Here is a 21,639-nt window from a genome sequence, read left to right on the forward strand (position 1 = left end):
TGAATAGTTCCCTTCTGTTCTGTTAATTTTGGACCACTTTTACATCCATATTAAACTAATATTCACAAAGTAGCTACATTGAGAGGTATGACTCTCTTTTCTTCTGTAAAAAAACTGTTAAAAAAAATTGTCTTCTACCTCCTGCTCTTTCTCCACTCTTTTTTCTTTCCGATTTTGGATTAATTTCTGTAGATACATTAACGGATTGAAGCAATGTACATCATGACGTGTACTCAGTTTGGACCGCACACTGACTGATGGACCAGACCACTTTCGCTTTTGATGAGGGGGGTGGGTGTCGCTAACATGGGAGGAGACAAGGCAGATTATAGGGGACATTTTAACAGGTGGAAAACAGACCCTTGCCAACTTTTATTTCAAACAATAGCATGTTATTATTGTATTTATATAACAAATTATAATATAATGGAATATCAATGAAGCCTTTCTGTGGGCCCCCCTCCAGTGAGGGCCCGTTACTCAGGTCCATCATTACCCACGCTCCGACGGCCCTGCTCTTTAATAAAGCATGAGCTGGAGAAAGCCAAGCCTCTCTGGGAGGAGGCAGAGAGGCTAGATACCCCTATTAATGCAATCGATTGGAAAATGATATGTGTGTGTTTGTGTGTGTGCATGTGTGTGTAGGTATTGATTGAGCTGACCCCAAACATTACAATAAGCTTCATGCAACATTTTTTTCAAAGCTTCTGCAGTGTGCTCATGACTACAACCAGTGGCACAATCTTTGAGAAAGAAAACTGAATCTGTTTAAGAGAATTACTTAAGATATTAAATGAGATATAAGCTAAAAGGATGTTGTGTGTGTAGCATAGCTGTTTGACTTGACACCCCAGTGCTTTCAAACAAACAACCCTGCACCCTGAGGGAGAAAGGACTAATCTATTCAGCCAACAGAGCAATTCTCATTATCGACTACTAAAAAACATAGAGGGCAAGAGGGAGGGAAATGGTGAAAACAAGTGAGAGATGATAGGGATGAGAAAAGGTGGAAAAATATGAGAGATAGTAATAATAAGAAAAAGCAAAATAGGAGGATTGTCTTTACTTTGTGCTATTGCATTTAGAAAATGTACCCGATATTTTTGTACAATGGAATTATTAAGCTGTTTCATCCATTATATATTTGTGATAAACTGTGCAGGGCATTTCCCAAAAGCACTGTAAGCCTAAGTAAAGTGTAGAAACCATTGGCGCCAATCGCCCCTACGATCAACGTAAGCTTACGATGCTTTGGGAAATGCAGCCCAGGTCATTGTGCCACTTGCAGTATCATATACAACAGGGGTTTTCAAACTTGTTGATGTCAAGGACCCCCAGGTATGATGATACTCTTGAGAAGGACCCCCTTGCCTAAAATATAAAGGCAGCTTTACTTTTCCATGTATAAAGAGCTTTTTTCTTACTGTGTGAGTAAAATAGTAAGCGTGATATTATAATGACAACAAGTTAGCATATTTTCACTATTAGATAATATTTAATGAATAAACACGAAGATTTAAACATTTTTAATAAAATTCATATGTGTTTGTATAGCGCTTTTCACAACAAATATTGTTCCAAAACGGCATTACAGAAAATATGGCCTTACAACCACTAAGGAGCAAATTTATGGTGACAGCTAAAGGTTCTATATATATATATATATATATATATATATATATATATATATATATATATATATATATATACAATATGTAAGCTATGTGCAGTTTTCTTTTTTATTTCTTATGGTTTAAAACTGTGGGTGTCAAAAGTATAAAATAATTGTGATTTAAGGAATATTCCGGATGCAATACAAGTTAAGCACAATCAACGGCATTTGAAGCACAATGTAGATTACCACAAAAAAAAAAAAAAAAAAAAAAAATCTGGGTTACTGTGAGACACTTACAATGGAAGTGAATGGAGCCAATCATTTAACATGAAAATGCTCACTGTTTTAAAAGTATAGCCACAAAATGTTAACAATATCCATGTTAACATTATTTTAGCATGATAAAATCACTTATCTTTTCAGTGAAAAGCTATATCCGATTTTACAACTTAGTTGCCATGATGACATAACACTGTAATAAGTCATAATAAAATTACAGAAAAAAACTATGATTTAAACAACTTTACATCTCAAATAATACATGAGTTTTAAAAGAAGAATTAATGTAAGTGCTTTTATAAAATGATAAGCTTCACATTTCTGTTTTTAAACTCTTCATTTTTTTTTTCCTTCGGATCCCCTAGGACCCCTTTGTGGCACACTTGGGGACCATAGAGCCCAGTTTGATGTACAAGGTGAACTAGTCTCTATCTCTCTGTGAAACTGCATCTCTCACAAAAATGAGAAGAAGCCTTGTGATTTTGTTACTCTAATTTTTATTTTGGTGCCTAGATGCTTGGAGTATCTCTGCTAAAACTGCTTAGGAGAAATACAAACAAAAAAGACAAGTACAGTAAGATTACACAGTTGATCACATTCACATTGCCACATTCACCACTAATTACTATTGTTTTGTCAGGTCAGCATCGCAGCCAGGTAACCCCGCCCCCTCCACTGTGTAGGGCTAGCTGTGAGTGCTGAGTGCATGAAGTGTCCAACATTACACAAGCTACACTGTAAAAAAAAAAAAAAATCTGTTAAATTTACAGTAAAAAATATGGTAACCAAGCCTCAGGCTTTATGGGATGTAATTTTGTTGCCTGTATATTTTACGGTGCATTACGTTTATATTATAAACTTAATACTTTAAACTTCTGAAACTATAAAAATCTGCTTTTCACTTTATAATGTATTGTTAATCACTGTAGTAATTACAGAAGGGCACATGATGACATGAAGTTCATCAATAAAGGTCCTTCCAGGAGCAATGACCAATAAACATGTAGAGACAGTGCTCAGTGTCACTCACACAAACACTAAACACCATCAAGGTAACATGTGCAATTAAAATTATGCACTAAACATTAACTTAACTACATCAGATATAACACAGAACACCCCAATGTGGATAAGTGATATTAAAAATAAGAAGAAACAACTATTCCCATAAAATATAATGAAATGTGATGGGTTGCTTTTTTTACCGTAATTTTAACAATAATTTACCCTATTTGTGGCCTGGGTAACTCAGCCAGTATTGATGCTGACTACCACCCCTGGAGTCGTGAGTTCGAATCCAGGGCATGCTGAGTGACTCCAGACAGGTCTCCTATTAAAAAAACAATAATTTACCTTAAAAAATCAATGTACTAGTTAAACATAATATAATTTTTTACCATTAATTATACTGTACAATCATACTTTTTACATCAAAAAAGTATGATTTTTTTAACAACATATTACCATAAAAGTAGATGTATTGTCTTTTTAAATATATTATCATTTTTTAACATATATTTTAAGACTACCCATTAACCAATTATTATAATATTTTACTGAAAAAAAAAAAAAAAAAAAAAAAAAACATTGTTTAGTATGTTTTTTAAGTGATTTGAATTATGGGGACACTTGAAATGTCCTCATAAACCACATTTATAGCATAATACCCTTGTAATTACCAGTTTGTAACCTAAAAAAAATGTCCTCGTAAACCACCCAACTAATCCCCCCCCCCCCCCCCCCCAACCACACACACTCAAACACACACACACTCAAACAAACACAGTTACGTGGTCTCATTCCATACACTCCATTCATCCACAGTCTTCTAGAAGCACTGGGGCAATGCAGGTGTTGAACAGAATATTAATCATTGTGAGTGTGTGAATCTAAGTGTGTATGTGTGTTTCTCTGTGTGGGTGGGTGGGTTGTTGTTTGTGGGTGTTATTAACGGCTACCCAGACACGTGTATGTATAGAGTGCAGGGAGAATAAAAGGAGGCATGGAACACAACACACACATTGAGACTTTGACTTGCTCAAGAATACACACACACAAACATATTTTCCTCAGTCACTGAGGTATGGTAGGCGGAGGTTAATCCATAGCTGCATGAAACCAGCCTTCTGATTGGCCGAGATGTGGCAGCTCTCCTGCCTACTCCAGCAAGTGATTGATGTTAAGCGGACTTTGATATATGACTGCTGTGATGACAGTAGGAATATGATTCCTCTGCCAATGGAAAATAACCTGCTTTTCTGGGGGGATGCTGCATCCAAGCCACTAGGTGGCAATGTAAGTCCAAGATGACACAAAGACAAAAGTTACTGAGTGCACCTTTAAAGAGATCTCATTTGTGACTTATCTTATGTTAAATAGTATACCCTGAATGCAATGCAAGTTGCTTTGAATAAAAAAAAAAAATGTCAGTTAAATGCATAAATGCAAAAGCATTACTAAACATGAGTTGAGGACTCACTGGGTGAAAAGGAACAGAGAACATTGGGTAAAAATAAAAGCTTTTCATTAATAATAAAAAAAAATAAAATAAAAAAAAACGAACTAAAAGGCAGTTTATTCCAGTGAGTCATTCAGGGTTGACCAGCGGGAAGTGGAGAGAAAATGGTGGTCCTCTGAATTAATTTTTAGGTACTGCCTCTGAGAAAGCGAGGGAAATGATTGATATTCTCAACTCATTTCAGTTAAATGACTGTATTTCTCACAGTCCAAAATCATACAGCTATAAGCTCACTGTGTCTGCCTAAAATGAACTCTTTGCCCTCTTTCGTCTCTAATCTCTTTAACTGCATTCAAACAGAAAGCTAAACTATAAACTATAACCTACAGTATGATTGCTGCTGCCAGTACCTGATATTGCAGAGCAGTTGATTGTGAGTCATACAATAATATTAAAAAAATAGATTTCCTGTCTGAGGGAGAACAAAGTCAACGCATGGAGAAACCTTAGACGTGGGGCACTTGTTGGGGCTAAAACATATAATGGCAGATATACACTCACTTAACTCTTTATTAGGAATACTATGGTCCTAATAATGTGCCTGATGTGGTCTTCTGCTTCTGTAGCCCGTCCGCCTCAAGTTTCGACATGTTGTGCATTCTGAGATGCTATTCTGCTCACTACAATTGTACAGAGTTACCGCTCTTTTTTCCCCATTCTGATGGTTGATGTGAACATTAACTGAAGCTCCTAACCCGTATCTGAATTATTTTATGCACTGCACTGCTGCTACATGAATGGCTGATTAGATAATCACATGAATATGTAGGTGTACAGGTGTTCCTAATAAAGTGCTCCGTGAGTGCATACTGAACATTTATGACATAAAAATACTAAAAGCCTGCATACACAAAAACAGGACTTTTAAGACATCATTAAGCATAATTTTCTGTAAAGCTGCTTTAGATGAATATATGGGTTAGTGCATGCTTAATACATTAATTCTTAAGGTCATAATGCATTTCCCCTGGAGACTGTTCTGGAAGTATTGCTATTTCACACTAGGCAGTCTCAGCAGGGAACAGGGCTCCTCCTCAGACAACAGACAACAAATCATCCCCCTATCTATACCTGCACTCAAGGGCTCCTATATTGTATATCATATCCATACTGAGACTGTGTCCATCCCCTTTTCCATGTCTTGTATACTGTTTCCACGCAACTTTTAAAAGTAGCAAATGGCAAAATCCTATTTCTTCCTTTAATACCTACCCCAGTATGGGAATGCATGAATGGATGTAGACAGAGAGAGAGAGATGGAAAGAGAGAGAGGTGCTAGCTCAGCAGAAGGCCTGGTTAATAGCACCATTACTGTCATGAGGATCCAGATTCGGACAATGAATTAATAACAAGCAGAAAGGGAGTTGGGTGAGAGTGAACGAACACACACACACACACACACACACACACACACACACACACACAATTACACACACACACACACACAATTACACACACACACACACACACACACACTCAGCACCTCTATTATATAAGTGTGCTAAATGAAACTGGAACAAAAATTGGTGATGTATAGTAGATTTTCTCTGCATAGGAAATCTATCTATCTATCCAACCCGATCTCATGAAAAGTCGTAGACAATTTACAAGTTGGCTATTTCGTGTGGTCTCGTACAATGTTGTTCGCATAAACTCGTACGACTTTATCACGTGCAAATTCCCGGATGTCTAATGCGGAAGTAAGACATTCCCGGATGTCTAATGCACACGAGGCATTAAGGACATACTTAGTAATATTATGCCCTTACCCAAACCCCTTATCTAATCTTAACCAATCAGTAGTGTGTGTAAACATGATAGGAAGCTATTGTGAGTAACAGAAGTACTTGTCACCTATTAGATGGAAATTATGCCCAGCGATGCTGTAGTGAAAGTCGTAGGAATTCAAATGAGTTGCATGATATCATACGAATTAGCCAAATAAGAAAAGTCGTACAAATCCTTAAGATTTCGCCGTGAGATTGGTTGATCTATCTATCTATCTATCTATCTGTCTGTCTGTCTGTCTATCTATCTATCTGTCTGTCTGTCTGTCTCTCTGTCTGTCTATCTATCTATATACATATCTATATATATATATATACAGCTCTGGAAAAATATTAAGAGACTACTGCAAAATTATCAGTTTCTCTGGATTTACTATTTATAGGTATATGTTTGAGTGAAATTAATTTTTGTTTTTGTTTAATTCTATAAAGTACTGACAATATTTCTCCCAAATTCCAAATAAAAATCTTGTCATTTAGAGCATTTATTTGCAGAAAATGACAACTGGTCAAAATAACAAAAAATATGCCGGGTTTTCAGACCTCGAATAATGCAAGTTCATATTCATTTTTAAACAACACAATACTAATGTTTTAACTTAGGAAGAGTTCAGATATTAACATTTGGTGGAATAACCCTGATTCCCCATAACAGCTTTCATGCGTCTTGGCATGCTCTCTACCAGTCATTCACATTGCTGTTGGGTGACTTTATGCCACTCCTGGCACAAAAATTCAAGCAGCTCGGCTTTGTTTGATGGTTTGTGGTGATCCATCTTCCTCTTGATCACATTCCAGAGTTTTTCAATGGGGTTCAGGTCTGGAGATTGGGCTTGCCAAGACAGGGTCTGGATCTGGTGGTCCTCCATTCACACCTTGATTGACCTGGCTGTGTGGCATGGAGCATTGTCAAGTTATTCCACAAAATATTGATTTCTGAACATTAGTACTGTGTTGCTTAAAAATGAATATGAATATCTCTCTCTCTCTCTCTCTCTCTCTCTATCTCTCTCTCTCTCTCTCTCTATATATATATATATACACACACACACCATATACACCATATATACCATGTATACCATATAAATACAAATTAATAAGTGTTGTAAAAGTATTGTTCATTGTTAGTTCATGTGAACTAATGTTAAGGAATACAACCTTATTATAAAATGTTACCAAAAATGTATTAGTTTTTGTAGAAATTAACATTAACCAAGTCCTTCTAAATGCTGTAAAAATAATTGTTTATTATTAGTATATGATATTTAATGCATTAACTAATGTTAATGTTAACAACTATAACCAGTAGTGTAGTCTACGGTATACACCGTATTCCCACCTATCTTTCTTTGGATTTTGCGTACCTGAAATTAGTGATGATACGTATGGCCTCCAGAAAAATGAGTAGGCTTTTGACCCGGAACTTTTTCAATTGACTAACGCGATGCTGCAGCACCACTGAGTGATTTTATTTTATTTTTTAACTGTACAGAGATTCTCTCTAAACACGCATGGAGCTCCGGTAGGTGGAAGCACAACTGATGGCACAGGCAAGACAGACAGTCTGACTAAGCTGATCCACAAATCAGAATGTTCAGTTCACATGACTGGATATTTGCTAACCAATCATATTTTCCGTTTCAGTAAGGGGCGGGACATTTATAGCGTCTAAAGCTGATGCACAAGCCTACTTGGAGCAACCATAATTTGTGCTGTAAATTTATTTCCACTGCTATATATATATATATATATGCAATTAAACTTCATGAAAACATAGCATGTTATTGCACCCATGCTAGTTTTTGATGCTCTTTGAAGATGCTGGACAATTATGTCCTTTAATTATACTTTATAAAATAAAATAAAAAATTAGACTTTTTTTTTTTTACTTTTACTGCTGTCGGTAGTGCCTTTTTCTTGTGATATCAAATTAAATAAATGTATATTTCTAAGTAGGAAAACAATTTCACTATACACAGAAAAGCACATTATAGTACACATATAAAACAAATAAACATTAATTCTTATGTAGGCTATATATGGTAATACAAGATAACATGTTAATGTGAACATTACTACACTCATATGAGCTATACAATGCTTAACAGTTTATTGCATATTATGTATGTATTAGTTTATTAATTAGGGTAATTATAATGTATTAACAATTTTCATGGTAGCCTAATGAAAGCAACATTTATGTCACCTATTAATTTAAATACATATTTAACATTGTTACCATGGTTCTTAGTAGTGTACTGTACACCATGCCAGCAAGAAACTTACCGATATACATTTTGTAAGTTATTGTGGGACATTAATTACAACAGCAAATATTTGTTTTTATGGAAAAATTATATTTCTTACACATTTTACATATGTACTGTATATAAATGTATATATATATATATACATTTTAGAGACTGTATGCATGTGTTTTTTGTTTTTTTAGTGTTTTGTGGGGGTGGGGGTGTCCTTCATAACTTCACAGTATGCCCAACTCTCCAGACACTACTACACCACTGACTATAACCGTATTGTAAAGTGTTACTGAACAACTAAAAAGATGTAATAAAAGAAGAATAAACAACGGTAATGATACATGGCTGGTTAAAATTATTATTAAACCACTCCTTTTTTATCTTTTTTTTTTTTTGCAAAGAAAAAGTCATTTCCTGGTCATGCATGTGATACCCAAGATAAATCCGCTCATGAATTTCCAAGGAAAACGATTTGTTGTATCCATCAAGCCAATCTGGTCAAAATCATCTGTTCTCTTTTTATTATTTTGCAACACATCAAATCAAATTTGAGTCATATCAAATTTGGATATCTAATACGGGTCACAAGGATTATACCATATGAAGAAAAAAATAAATAAACGGATGAAACAGACGTAATTTATCTGAAAACAATTGCTGGGCTTTGGAACAGAAGCCTGCCACGCAGATTAGGGAAAGATAAGCTTGTTTTGTTTTGTTTTTCTATTTCCATACCAATGCCATAATTTGGTGTATTTTGAAACACACTGTATGAGGAAATTGTGAATGAATGGTCGGTGAAACCAAATACATGGCAGTCCCATTTAAAAGGAACATAGCCAAAAGGAACATCCCACAGTCGTAGCTTAAACTCAGTTGAATAGCTTTGACATTTGAATCATAAACCTTAAGGGAGAATGTAACTGAAGAGTGCAGATTGTGTAAAGATTATCTATAGGCGGTCCAATATAGAGAAAAATGCAGATACAGAGAGACAGAGACAGAAAGAATCAATGACAGGCTATTATACCCCTAGACAGCTGCAGTGAAATAAAATGCTTGACATATGAGGCAAAACTATATCTAGCTTTCTGAATGTTCAATGCAATGCAAATGTACCTCCATCTTCCATCTTGCTCCATCTTTTTTTTTGGGGGGGGGGGGGGGGGGGGGTTGGTGGTGGAGTGGGGTGGGGGAGGACATAAAAAGACTTGAATAACATAGATAGAAAAAAGATTGAATTACATAGAAATGAGAGTGTGGGTTTGGAAAAGGGGGAAGTCTAGCTGTGGTTTGTGTGGTACTGCAGTGTGCCACATCTCTGATGCCCTCCACTGCAATAAAACCTCTGCACACACAAACACACACAGCCCCAGATCAATACAAGTTTTACCCCCCACGCCATGTTTTTCTCAACCCTGTTCATTCAGCATTCACTCCTACACTGAATCTCACTCAGCCAGCCTGTGATGAAATACGGTTTCTTACAAAAGAGAAATGCTTATAAATCTCTTTCAGCAAATAAATTCGCACCCAGTTAAAACTGGCACACAGGCCTATACATATATACTGCACATACACATGCACATATGTAGCCCCACCTCTCCTTTCAGTTCACAGAAAGAGGGTAAACTCATAATTTGATGAATAATTAAAAAAAATAACACAGTGTCCTCTCTCCATGTGCACAGAGAATAGACGGAGAGACCCTGCCCTGGGGCAACACATTTTCTCTTTCTCTCCTCCTCCCTCATCCTGCGCTCCGCTCGGCACATCAGTATGCTGCAGACACGCGCACCACACACACATGCATGGAAACACACACATAAATGCTTGCCGGGAGTCTCTAGACACAGGAGCTTTGTGCCGCAGAGCCCTTCTTTCTCTCCCTCTAAGTCATCACACTCAATTTGTTTTAAGTGATATTTCATCAAGACATGGAGAAGGAAGTATTTATCTTCGAATGAGTCTCTTTCTCACATTTGTCACGGCACCCCTTTCCTCAACCCGTGTCCACCTATCGAATAACCCTTACTAGACATCTCTCATGATGCTTTGGGAAAGAGAAACTGAACTAAGTTGCAACACTTAGCGTGTGTTTGAGAGTTTATTTTCTATGTATTCTGAAATGAATGGAGCATTCGCTGGGGTACCCAGTTTGGATACCAAAATTTTGAAGGTCCAAAAAGCATGAAAAGGGAGCATACAAGTAATCCATACAACTCCAGTGGTTAAATCCATGTCTTTAGAAGAGATATGATAGGTGTGGGTGAGAAACAGATCAATATTTAAGCCCTTTTTTTACAATCAATCCCCACATTAACATTCTTCTTCTTTTGTTTTTTGGCAATTCACATACTTTGTGCGTATTGCCACCTACTGGGCAGGGAGGAGAATTTATAGTAAAAAAAAAAAAAGGACTTAAATATTGATCTGTTTCTCACCCACACCTATCATATCACTTCAGATGACATGGATTAAACCACTGGAGTCGTGTGGATTACTTTTATGCTGCCTGTATGTGCTTTTTTGAGCATAAACATTTTTGTACCCATTCACTTGCATTGTATGGACCAACAGAGCTGAGATCTAAAAATCTGAGTTTGTTTTCAGCAGAAGAAAGAAAGTCATACACACCTGGGATTGCATGAGGGTGAGTAAATGAAAAGATAATTTTAATATTTGGATGAACTATCCCTTTAAGTCATTTAAGGCATTACAGTATGATTTTCTTTAAAGCTGCATTGAAACGATGTGTAATGTGAAAAGCACTATACACATAAAAATTAGTTCACCTGACAATGCGGCAGAAATAAAACATAGGCAACATTTTACACACAAAAGCCCACACTAGAAGCATTTTTTTTATTTATTTTTTATATATATATATATATATATATAAATACATACATACATTTCATTACCTAAAGTCATCAGTATTGAGCTACAGTAGTAACTAAACATATTCTTGCTAACTTTAGGTCTAAATATGAATTGTTTTCCTTACATGGCATCATCAGTCTCCTTTAATCACGGAACATGTTACATTATATTAGATGTGATTATCCAGCAAATCCTATCAATCTCGATTTGGTCCAAATATCCATGTGCCTTAATTAAGCCTATGTCCAAGCAGTGTAGCCCTTGGCAGGGAGGTCAAATCCTCAAGTTGTGAGGTGTTTTTTCTCAATGAACCTAAACAACAATATTAAGAATGTATTTATTAATTAATTTATTAATATTAAGAATCTTCATCTTTTCACCTCCTCATCCAAGTACACACACATACCCACACAAACCCAAAAGCACACTTCACCCACTGTTTTATCAGTTCACTGCAGCAGCATCGACCTGAGATTGAGGAGAAAGTCTTCAGGGACTTCTGCTGAAAACCTTGTGTTTCTCACACTCCTTATGACCTCACAAGCTCTTACCTGACTCACAATATAGATTAAAGAAACACGAGACAGAGAGGAAGAAGAGATAAAGACAATAAGAACAACAAAATCCCTTTTAAAAAGGGACACTGTTTTCAAAGGAGAAAGAGGCAGAGACTAACAGAGTGTATTGTGATGATCTGCTGTGGAATGCCAAGCACTGTGGTGTGCTTAAGGCATTTCCTCTCTGTAATGGACAAAAGGGAACTCAAGGATCTGTTTGACTGGCTTGCTCAATTGACTTGAGTTTGAACTTGGTTGGATTTGGTACAGCTGGTCCTAAAATCAGTTATCAGATAGTGTATAAAGGTGTGGTCACACTGGATTTTGTGTTCCATTCACTTCTATTCATATACATTTGAACACAGGAGAACTGGAATGCAAGCACATGCAGGACATTTGATAACATTTGGTAAACTCTGACCTGCGAATCTATATGGTGAAAAGACGAGCAATAGATGATCTAAACGTCACAGATTTACTTCTTGGCTAAATATAAAGAATAGAAATGTCAAAGCTTTATGATTTGCAATGTTACAGTAAAGTGGAGTAGATTGTATATTCTTACCCTTAATAATTATCTTTTTTATATAGAATGTATTATTAAAACAGAAGCCATAGCCTGTGACATAAAGTATTAATTCAAGTATTAAAGTCAAGAATTCATATGATGGAAGTGGTCCTGACTGAAATGAACTTTTGTCTGAAAATGCTTTTATTTTGCTATGTTTACGCCTCTCATCCACAGCAGAACTGTGTTCTCCTCCACTGAAAATGGTCTCCATAACCGCACACTTAGAAAAAATAAAAATAAATGATGTTAGTAAACTGAAAACTGAGTTTTCAAACTTTTACGAAACCATGTAGACGTCATCTAAATGGTAACTTCAGAATGGTTGTTGCTTTGTTGGGGCAGTGTGAGTCAGCCTAGTGTGACCACACCTTAAAGGAATCATTCACATGAAAATGAAAACATTTTCTAACCCTAATGTTGTTGTTGCAACCCACATGGCATTCTGTCTTCTGTGGAACACAAACAGAGTTGGGCAGAGTGACTTACTATTAACATTCATTGTGTGGAAAATGCAATGAAAGTGAATGGAAACTAAGACTAACTGTCTCACATCTCCTTTTATGTTCCACTTAGAAAGTCAAGTAGGTTTGGAACATGAGGGTGAGTAAATGATGACAGAATTTTCATTTTTGGGTGAACTATCCCTTTAAGGTAAAGTAATGAGAGAGCCGTTGCCTTCTGTCATGATGGGTAATTGAGAGTGGCTTTTGCTGAGCTGACAGTTTAGCTGAGCGATGATAAAAGACGGAAATGAGGAGCCGAGGAACTGAAGCAAAGTGGGGCTTTACAAATGAGAAAAAAATCTCAAGATCATTTCATAGTTTGCACATTCTAGAAAGCACCACAGCGAATCTCCACACTCTGAGAGGATTGGAGATGTCTATAAAATGCAGTCTGGCCCCAAGTTTGTAAAGTATAGTATAGTTTAGTATAGTATAGTATAGTATAGTATAGTATAGTATAGTATAGTGTGTAAAGTAAAGAGTTATTCAGCCTGGGCAGACAGATATGTGTCTCCAGGTCAAGGTTTTTCCTCCTGCCTCTGCTTTAGCCCCAAGCATCTTCTGTGTCCTGCCAGAGGCACTCAGGTAGTTTAATTTAAGCCAAGCTGAGGTGGATCAAAGCCCAGACCGAGCCTCCAAATCAAAGTGGGCACTGGGCATCTGTACGAATGAAGCAAGACCTAAATTTACCTTTGCCACAAATGATGGTGGAGAGGGACTGAGGGGTTGGTTTGCCACTGAGAGATGAGGAAGAGTTCAGGGGTCACATGGTATGAAATTATGCAACTGCACATAATCTGATGAATGTTCTCTAGAATAACTTGCATGTGTAAAAGGACTTCTTTTTTATTACACAGACTATTTGTTAAATACTTAGGAGATATTTGTCAAGAAATTGACTGTTCAAAATTTAATTATTTATACTATTTACGGTAATGCGCTGTGACCTTTTCATGACATGTTAACCTATGTCAGGTCGATGTATATTTTCTATTCCGGTTGCCAAGTTTCTAGACGTTGAGAGGTGGCTAGAACAGGATTATGTTGTTTAGAGAAGAGTCTAAACCATATGTTCTTTGTTAAAACACCTGTAGATGTTGGATACAGTGTTTTCAGCATTCATTACACATCGCAGAAATGTTATCGAAAGACGCGATCTGTAACCCAGACACACACTCCCTAAAGGATGTCGGCTTTCAGCTCGAGCTGGAATCGTTGGAAGCAGTTACCTCATAAGTCTTTCTCACTTCCAAGATGTTTAAAAACAGCACAAGACACCCAAACAAAGGAATTCCTTGTGAATGATTCAGTGCCTCGTTAACAATTGCATTACATTAAACTTACATTAGCAGCATGTTCAAATTTAAGAAGTTTCTTAATATCTCAGAAGTGCAGCCAAAACGAAATATCTCACCATTCTATTAATATTTCAGTGAAAGAGAAACACTTGGTCAGGTAAAAAGTTTTACAAGGGTCATGTCATGAGGAATCACATTTTCCATGACATTTTGACATATAAGAGGTCATTGTACTATAAAAGCATACTGTAAATTTCAGAACTCAAAAACCCAATTCAAAAAGCATTTATTAAAACCAAGCTGCAAAAACTCCTCGCTCACTCAGGGGCCCATGAATTCACGACCGCCTCTACAGCGAAAAAACATCAACGCCTACTTCACATCATCACACCCTTGACCCCGCCCACTGGTACTTCAGTTCATAAAGTGAGAGAGAGTAGGACAGACAGGCCTAGTGTGACCTAACTATTCCTGAACATTCAAGGGGACACATCTGGACTATTCTGTATTATTTTTGTATATAAACATAAGACGTGGTGTCAAGTTAAAATTAAAGCCATTCGATTTCATCCAGCTGCTGTGACTCTTGTTGTTTTGAGCACAAGCACGTCATGGACGTCTTCTCGCACCCATCTGTGCTATTTTTAATTGTTGGTGTATGTAAACGTGTATCAGATGGATGTCTTTGACCGCCTTGATGCGTTTCGGGCTATGTGCATTTCAGTGCTGGTTGATACTGGAAACTGGATGTGTGAGCGTCTAGTTAACACCATGCTTTGTACTATGTATGTGCGTCATGTAGATGTGTTTTCAGCATATTTTAGCGTGGATTGCCAGGTTTTTCCCCCGGCTCATATCAGCGTTGATTGCTTGTGAACCAGTCATAAAATGATTAAAGCTTCACAAAAGAACTGTTATTGAAGGATGGGACTGTTAAAAACACTTAGAGCCGACTGCAAAACCATAAGTAAACAGTTCCATTCATGAATATTTCCAATGTCATGACTGTTTGATAGTTTATGGTGCTGACACTCTGTCTACACGTCCTCGCGTCCGGTGTAGAAAGTGCGTGAGTGTTAACAGTTGTGCTTGAGATGAACAGTTAAATATATTTGATGTAATGTGTTGAATGCATGTTATATGTGAACCTTGAAATTAAGTTTTATAATGCTGTGAAGCTTACTCTTTCTCTTCTGATTAAGTTTCAAATATGGCTGTATTTGAGGAGCTGCACGATGTTAGCCAATCAGAGCAGTGGGCGTTTACATTGAAGTTTTAAGGAAGTGCCAAAACCAAGCATTTCAGACAGAGGGCCAGAGACGTTGGGAAATGATCATATATTACTAAATTATGACTGTTTTAGTGCAAAACTCTTTACTAACATTATCAGTGGACCTCAGGGAAGATAATGAAACTATAAAAAAATAGCATTTCATGACCCCTTTAAATATACTGTAATGTCAAATTATCTGCTGTGAAGGATCTGTTATTATTCCAAATGTATTATGTGTAAAACCTTAAAAAAGAGCCTTTGAAATGATATGTAATGCCTTTGATATGGAACATAAGATGCTCTGCTTCATCATTAGTGGAATGTTAAGAGAGGGTGAACAACCTTCAAAGGACTTGAGGTAAAAGGAATGAGAGTCTTGTGTATTTATTACTGTAATTTTGTAAAGAAGCAACCTACATGAAAGAAAGAAAAATAAAATATTCTCCGATATAAAAAAAAAAAAATACATTTCATTATGACGTTTTGTGCGTTTTTTTTTTTTTTTTTTTTTCACACTATACAGTTATGTTTCAGTCTTTTGTTTCTTGGACATGTGTACCTGCAGATATTAAAAGTTTTGTTGTTATATAAAAAAAAAAAAAGACAATTTTCTAACAGACAAATTGCTGTACCCACTATGAGATTTAAAACGCACTATGTTTGTATGTGTGCTTGTTTTGCTTGTTTTCAGATATATCAACAAGAGATTTCCTAACACCCCTTTAGAAATCATAGAGAGAAACCAAAGTAAAGCACTGATGGAATTCTTTGTTTCAACACTTTGCTCCCCAAAGACAAAAAGTATTGCTGGAGTGAGGTAGAGTTAAGCTATCACCGTTCTAAGCACGTACCTTATTCTTTTATCATTTGATATGGATTTTTCTAACATATCTCCAATATCTCAACAGCTCTGTAAACCTTCCAATGGATCCTTTTGCAATCACGTGCTCAAGTGAGAACAATTTTAGCTAATGTATGCATCTGTGTCTTCCAACTAGTGAGTGTATGTAGATTTGTGTGTATGAGTGTGTAATTGTTGGTGAATTCTGCAATCCAGTCGTCTATGTCAAGCTGAGGGAGATGGAGGGAATGGCTGTAATTAACTGTCATTTGTTCTGGGGAGGTTATGATACCGTTGGCACCCAGCATTACATAAAGAGAAAGAGAATGATATATGAAGGAAAAGAAAGAGAAAAATAAATTAATTGAAAGTTATTAAAAGAAATATAAAAAAGAGGCAGAAAAGAATCCATTATAATGTATCTTTTCACACAACACTACATCTGAGGCTATGCTAATCTGTCTCAAGTAAATAGAGTAAAATTCATCAAGTTAAATGTAAACATTACATTAAACTGCAATGAGTGTATGAACTTTTATACACAAACCATTCAAAACACATACAAACATTTATAAACCTCTCTAGGTGGTATTTGGAACAATATGGGAAATGCTAAGACAAAATGTTCTAATGTGACATTTGCAACATTTTTAACAGCATCACCCTAACTGAACCCAAAGACCTTGATCACTCTTTGTACAAGAATTGTTCCATAAGTTGCATGTCTCTGATATTCTTTAATTCCAACTATTAATGCTAAACCTGAACTTCAACTCAGCCCCTGATATATGACAGTTAGCCAGTAAACAAGCTGAGCAGAGAGCTCCAGATGAACAAAGAGTTTTTCTTGATGTATAGCTGGACAGAGAAAACCCTCTCTCTGTTATTCTTTCTAGCTTACATAAATCCCCAGAGTAAGAGAACCTGGTGTTAATATTTTGCTCTTCCTTTGAAGTTTAACCAGCAGAAACCTGGGCCACAGCTCCAGACCACATGGTGAGATTTTTCCCTGTAAAGACTATCACCAACCACCTCCCTCCTGTCTAACAGGATAATGTATTGTTATAAAAGTTTCTTGCTACACAAGAAAACATAGGGAATGTATTGCTGAGTAGTCCACATTTTCTGCATATGAAAGCAACATAAGCTTTTCATTTGCTGTGCTAATAAACTGGACTTGAGATGAGACCAATGAGGGAACATTTGTGTCCGAGATTCAAACCTTTTGAGGTTCCTTAGGCTACGTCCACATTAATCCTGATACATCTGAAAACAGTGTTTTCATTTTGGAAACGCTCTCCGTCCACACTGCTGTTTTTAAGCATTTTCCAAAAGATTCTCATCCACACCAAAACATATGAAGACTCTTAAATCCCCTTACTGTGTATGCGAAAAAAACACTGTTCCATGTAAAGTTTAAAACACAATTATCCTCGTGTTCCATCGCCGAATAGCTATTCCAAGTAAACTTCCTGTCACCTATGAAGGAATGTAATGTGAAGGTTGTACAAAGTACCATTTATCTTTAAAAATGCTATCAAAGTGGGTGGCAGGCACAACTATGCATATGTATGCAACTATGCACTACAACACAGGCCACCATCTTGATTGTTTTGGGTTGAATGGATCACATGACTGTGTCAAATGAGAAAAAATGTGTCATTGTTTTTATATATATATCTATTTTCCCTGTCCACACTAAAACGCAAAGCATTTTCAAATCGTTTTCGCTGTCAAAAATGGTCTCAGTGTAAACAGAAAGCCAAAACGTAGAGTAAAAGATGTATTTTCAAACAAAAACGTATTAGTGTGGACATAGCCTTAGGATGTGCTTTTGCTTGAAAGAAGGTGGGAGTTTGTGGTTGAAGTGTATATGTGTGATACCTACTTTGAGAGGACCAGCTAACGGTCCCCATAAGGAACATACTAAATAATGTCTTAATGACAAAAGGCTTTTGTGAGTATTTGGTTTAGGGGTAGGGATAGTGGTAGGGGAAAATTACCATTAGCTCAGTAAACAAATGCATATATATATATATATAATGCATGTGATTAAAAAAATACAGTATTTTTTCTAAATCACAATTAACGCATTTACCATTAATATAGCATAAACAACGGTGTGAAGGGCGGAACCTTTGTAATGTGTCCACCCCGATTCATTACACTGACGCACATGCCACAGCACCAGAGCCCTTCTACCAGGAGCCTACAAGCTTAACATAAAAAAAGCCTAATGCCCATAGACATTCTATGTCCGATACTGTTGTACTCTCTCCTATGACAGAGCCGCGGAGGTTGTCATTTCAGTAAATAAAAAGAATCTCTGACAGCCCCTCCCTGTCAGTGATAAAATGATGGAGAAAGGAGCTCAGCGCTATTTGATTTACAAAACAAGCCATATTTTTCAGCCTATGTAAAGCGCATGGTCAGTTCAAAGCAGCGCTCGACACTCTGATGCGAATCTTGAATGCAGTTACACGATTGCTGTAGGAAAGCGGATAGTCACAGTCTACTGGCAGATTAATATTGTGTAGGATGAGGGGGCCTGGGTAGCTCAGTGGTAAAAGACGCTGGCTACCACCCCTGGAGTTCGCTAGTTCGCCAGTTCAAATCCCAGGGCATGCTGAGTGACTCCAGCCAGGTCTCCTAAGCAACCAAACTGGACCGGTTGCTAGGGAGTCACATGGGATAACCTCCTCATGGTCACTATAATGTGGTTCATTCTCAGTGGGGCGCATGTTGAGTTGAGCGCGGATGCCACAGTGGATGTTGTGAAGCCTCCACGCGCTATGTCTCCGTGGCAACATGCTCAACAAACCATGTGATAAGATGTGTGGTTGATGGTCTCAGACGCAGAGGCAACTGGGATTCACCTCCAAACCACCCCCCACCCCCCAAAACAAATTGTGTAGAGATTTTAAGAGATTTAATGCCCAATGAAATCATATTGATTTTATCTTGACTTTATTTACATATGTAAATAATGTGGTAATCCAAAAGTAATTAAAAGTAATATGATTACATAACTTTCATATTTCTGTAATTGGACTATGTTACTGATTACATTTATTGTTACAGTACATTACATTATATCAGTAACGTAATAATTTATTATTATTTTTAAAATCAGCAAAAATTAAAGGCAGTATCAAGGGAGTACTAAATCTATATACAGTAAATACTGTGTGTGTGTATATATATATATATATATATATATATATATATATATATATATATATATATATGCAGATTTAGTACTCCTTTGATACTGCCTTTCATTTTTTGCTGATTTTTATTTAAAAAAAAATAATATACAATAAAAAAAATGTAATGACTGTTATGGTAATGATAATTATCATTGAAAAATGAGAATAGAAAAGTTAAATGTCCGGACATTTTACAGTAACGAGAATTAGGGTGTAAAATGTGATTAACTGTCCTGAAAATGTCACAATACAAACAATCTTACTGGTTCTAAATGTAGGCTTCTTGATGCAAAATATATACAGTAAATATATATATTTATTATTGTATTTATGTAGGGTTAAGTCTGACCAAGACATTTTCTTAACAGGTTTCTTGAGAATCACTCAAATGTCTTTAAATATATTTAAAATGTCACATGATGAAAACCAAATAGTAAGGACAATGAAAGTGGTCGGTCAAATCATGTTTTGCTTTAAATCTGCTTGTATTAACAGGTTTCTGTGAGAGTTAGGTGTAGGAATAGGGGTAAAGGTATAATGAATATCATTCCCTCCATATAATATATAAAATAAATGATCTCACCAATATCGTACAACAAACGTGTATGTGTGTGTGTGTGTGTGTGTGTGTGTGTGTGTGTGTCAAAATGCTGCACCTCAGAATGACCATTTATTCCCTATTAGATGTTATCTGTAAACATTAGCAAACACACCTTCCAATGATTATACAAACGTCATGTGTCAATGGCATGTGTTGCAGTATGTGTGCATGTGTCTCTGTTGTTCATTCATCAGCACCATATGCTCCTGTGTTCCTGCATGTTACCTGTCTACACGAGGTAGCATCATACAGACTGAACAATGATCAAAGAAATGGGGAAAGGAAGAGAGAGGAAAAGAGAAAGCCTTAGGCTCTGAGAGCAGCTGTTCTTCACAAGTTCTTGCCTTTCTCAACACCCATGGAGACCCAGATTCAATCCTTAGGCTAGATCAGCTGCAGGCTTAGACGGGTATGGTAGTTCTATAATACATCCATATTATTTTTCTACATTAAGCATCTGGGTTATCCTATTGCAAAAGCATTGGGGACACACTGTCAACCTTAGCATACACTTTGAATGACTCTAAACATTGGAAATTACAGATAGTGGGTTGAGAGGGATCAAAAGAAAATTACAAACAATTTGACTTCCATTCCTATGCAGAGACAACAACAGTAGTTGATGCTTATTATAAACCAGCAAACAAGTTAAACATTGCTTAAGGTAAATATTTTCTTCTTAAAGGTATAGTTCACCCAAAACAGCTGCTCTCTGAAATGAAGATTTGTAGAAGAATATTTCAGCTCTGTATTCAAGTGAATGGTAGCCAAACCTTTGAAGCTTGAAAAATCACATAAAGACAGCATAAAAGTAATCCATATGACTCCAGTGGTTTAATACAGTTTATGTCTTATAATGCGATCTAATTGCTTTGGGTGAAAAAAAAAAAGATCAATATTTAAATCCTTTTTTACTATAAATCTCAATTTTCACTTTCACTATAAAGTGTAAGTGAAAGTGGAGATTTATAGTAGAAAGGACTTAAATATTGATCTGTTTCTCACCCACACCTATCATGGTGCTTCTAAAGACATAGATTTAACCACTGGAGTTGTGTGTAGTACTTTTATGCTGCCTTTATGTGATTATTCAAGCTTCAGAGGTCTGGCCACCATTCACTTGTAACAGACTACGGACTAACAGAGCTGAAATATACTTCTAAAAATCTTCAATTGTGTTCAGCAGAGGAAAGAACATCATACATATCTGGTATGGCATGAGGGTGAGTAAATGATGAAAGAATTTACAATTTTGTGTGAACTATCCCTTTAACATGGTTATTAAAGGGGCACCATACATTTAGAGGGAGTGAAATATTGTTTTATTGTATTATTTTACTACCATTTTGCATTGGTGCTCCAAAATAAAGCTATAAGTATCAAATTCGCATTAAATACATTCAAGATTCTACTACAGACAATTCCTTCATCAGCATCTACTCA

The 21,639-nt window shown here is 36.4% G+C and overlaps 1 protein-coding gene across 7 annotated transcripts in view; it reads right to left on the minus strand.

The window, feature by feature from the left end:
* Positions 1–21,639, minus strand: part of LOC127452271 (protocadherin-7-like) — a 173,952-nt gene that overhangs the window by 121,695 nt on the left and 30,618 nt on the right. Inside the window, exons 2-3 of one of the 7 annotated variants that reach the window (XM_051717650.1) lie at positions 3,122–3,224; positions 2,230–2,629 (exon numbers count right to left, since the gene is read on the minus strand). The exons of 5 other annotated variants lie outside the window; for them this stretch is intronic. In XM_051717650.1, the coding sequence (XP_051573610.1) occupies positions 3,123–3,224 (102 nt within the window). In that variant the 3' untranslated portion in view covers positions 2,230–2,629; position 3,122. Of the gene's footprint in view, positions 1–2,229; positions 2,630–3,121; positions 3,225–7,007; positions 7,089–21,639 lie in introns of those variants that run through there. One more of the 7 variants, XM_051717661.1, reaches the window with a different exon arrangement.

Source organism: Myxocyprinus asiaticus, chromosome 2 (genome assembly GCF_019703515.2).
Source record: "Myxocyprinus asiaticus isolate MX2 ecotype Aquarium Trade chromosome 2, UBuf_Myxa_2, whole genome shotgun sequence".
Taxonomy (NCBI): Eukaryota; Metazoa; Chordata; class Actinopteri; order Cypriniformes; family Catostomidae; genus Myxocyprinus; species Myxocyprinus asiaticus.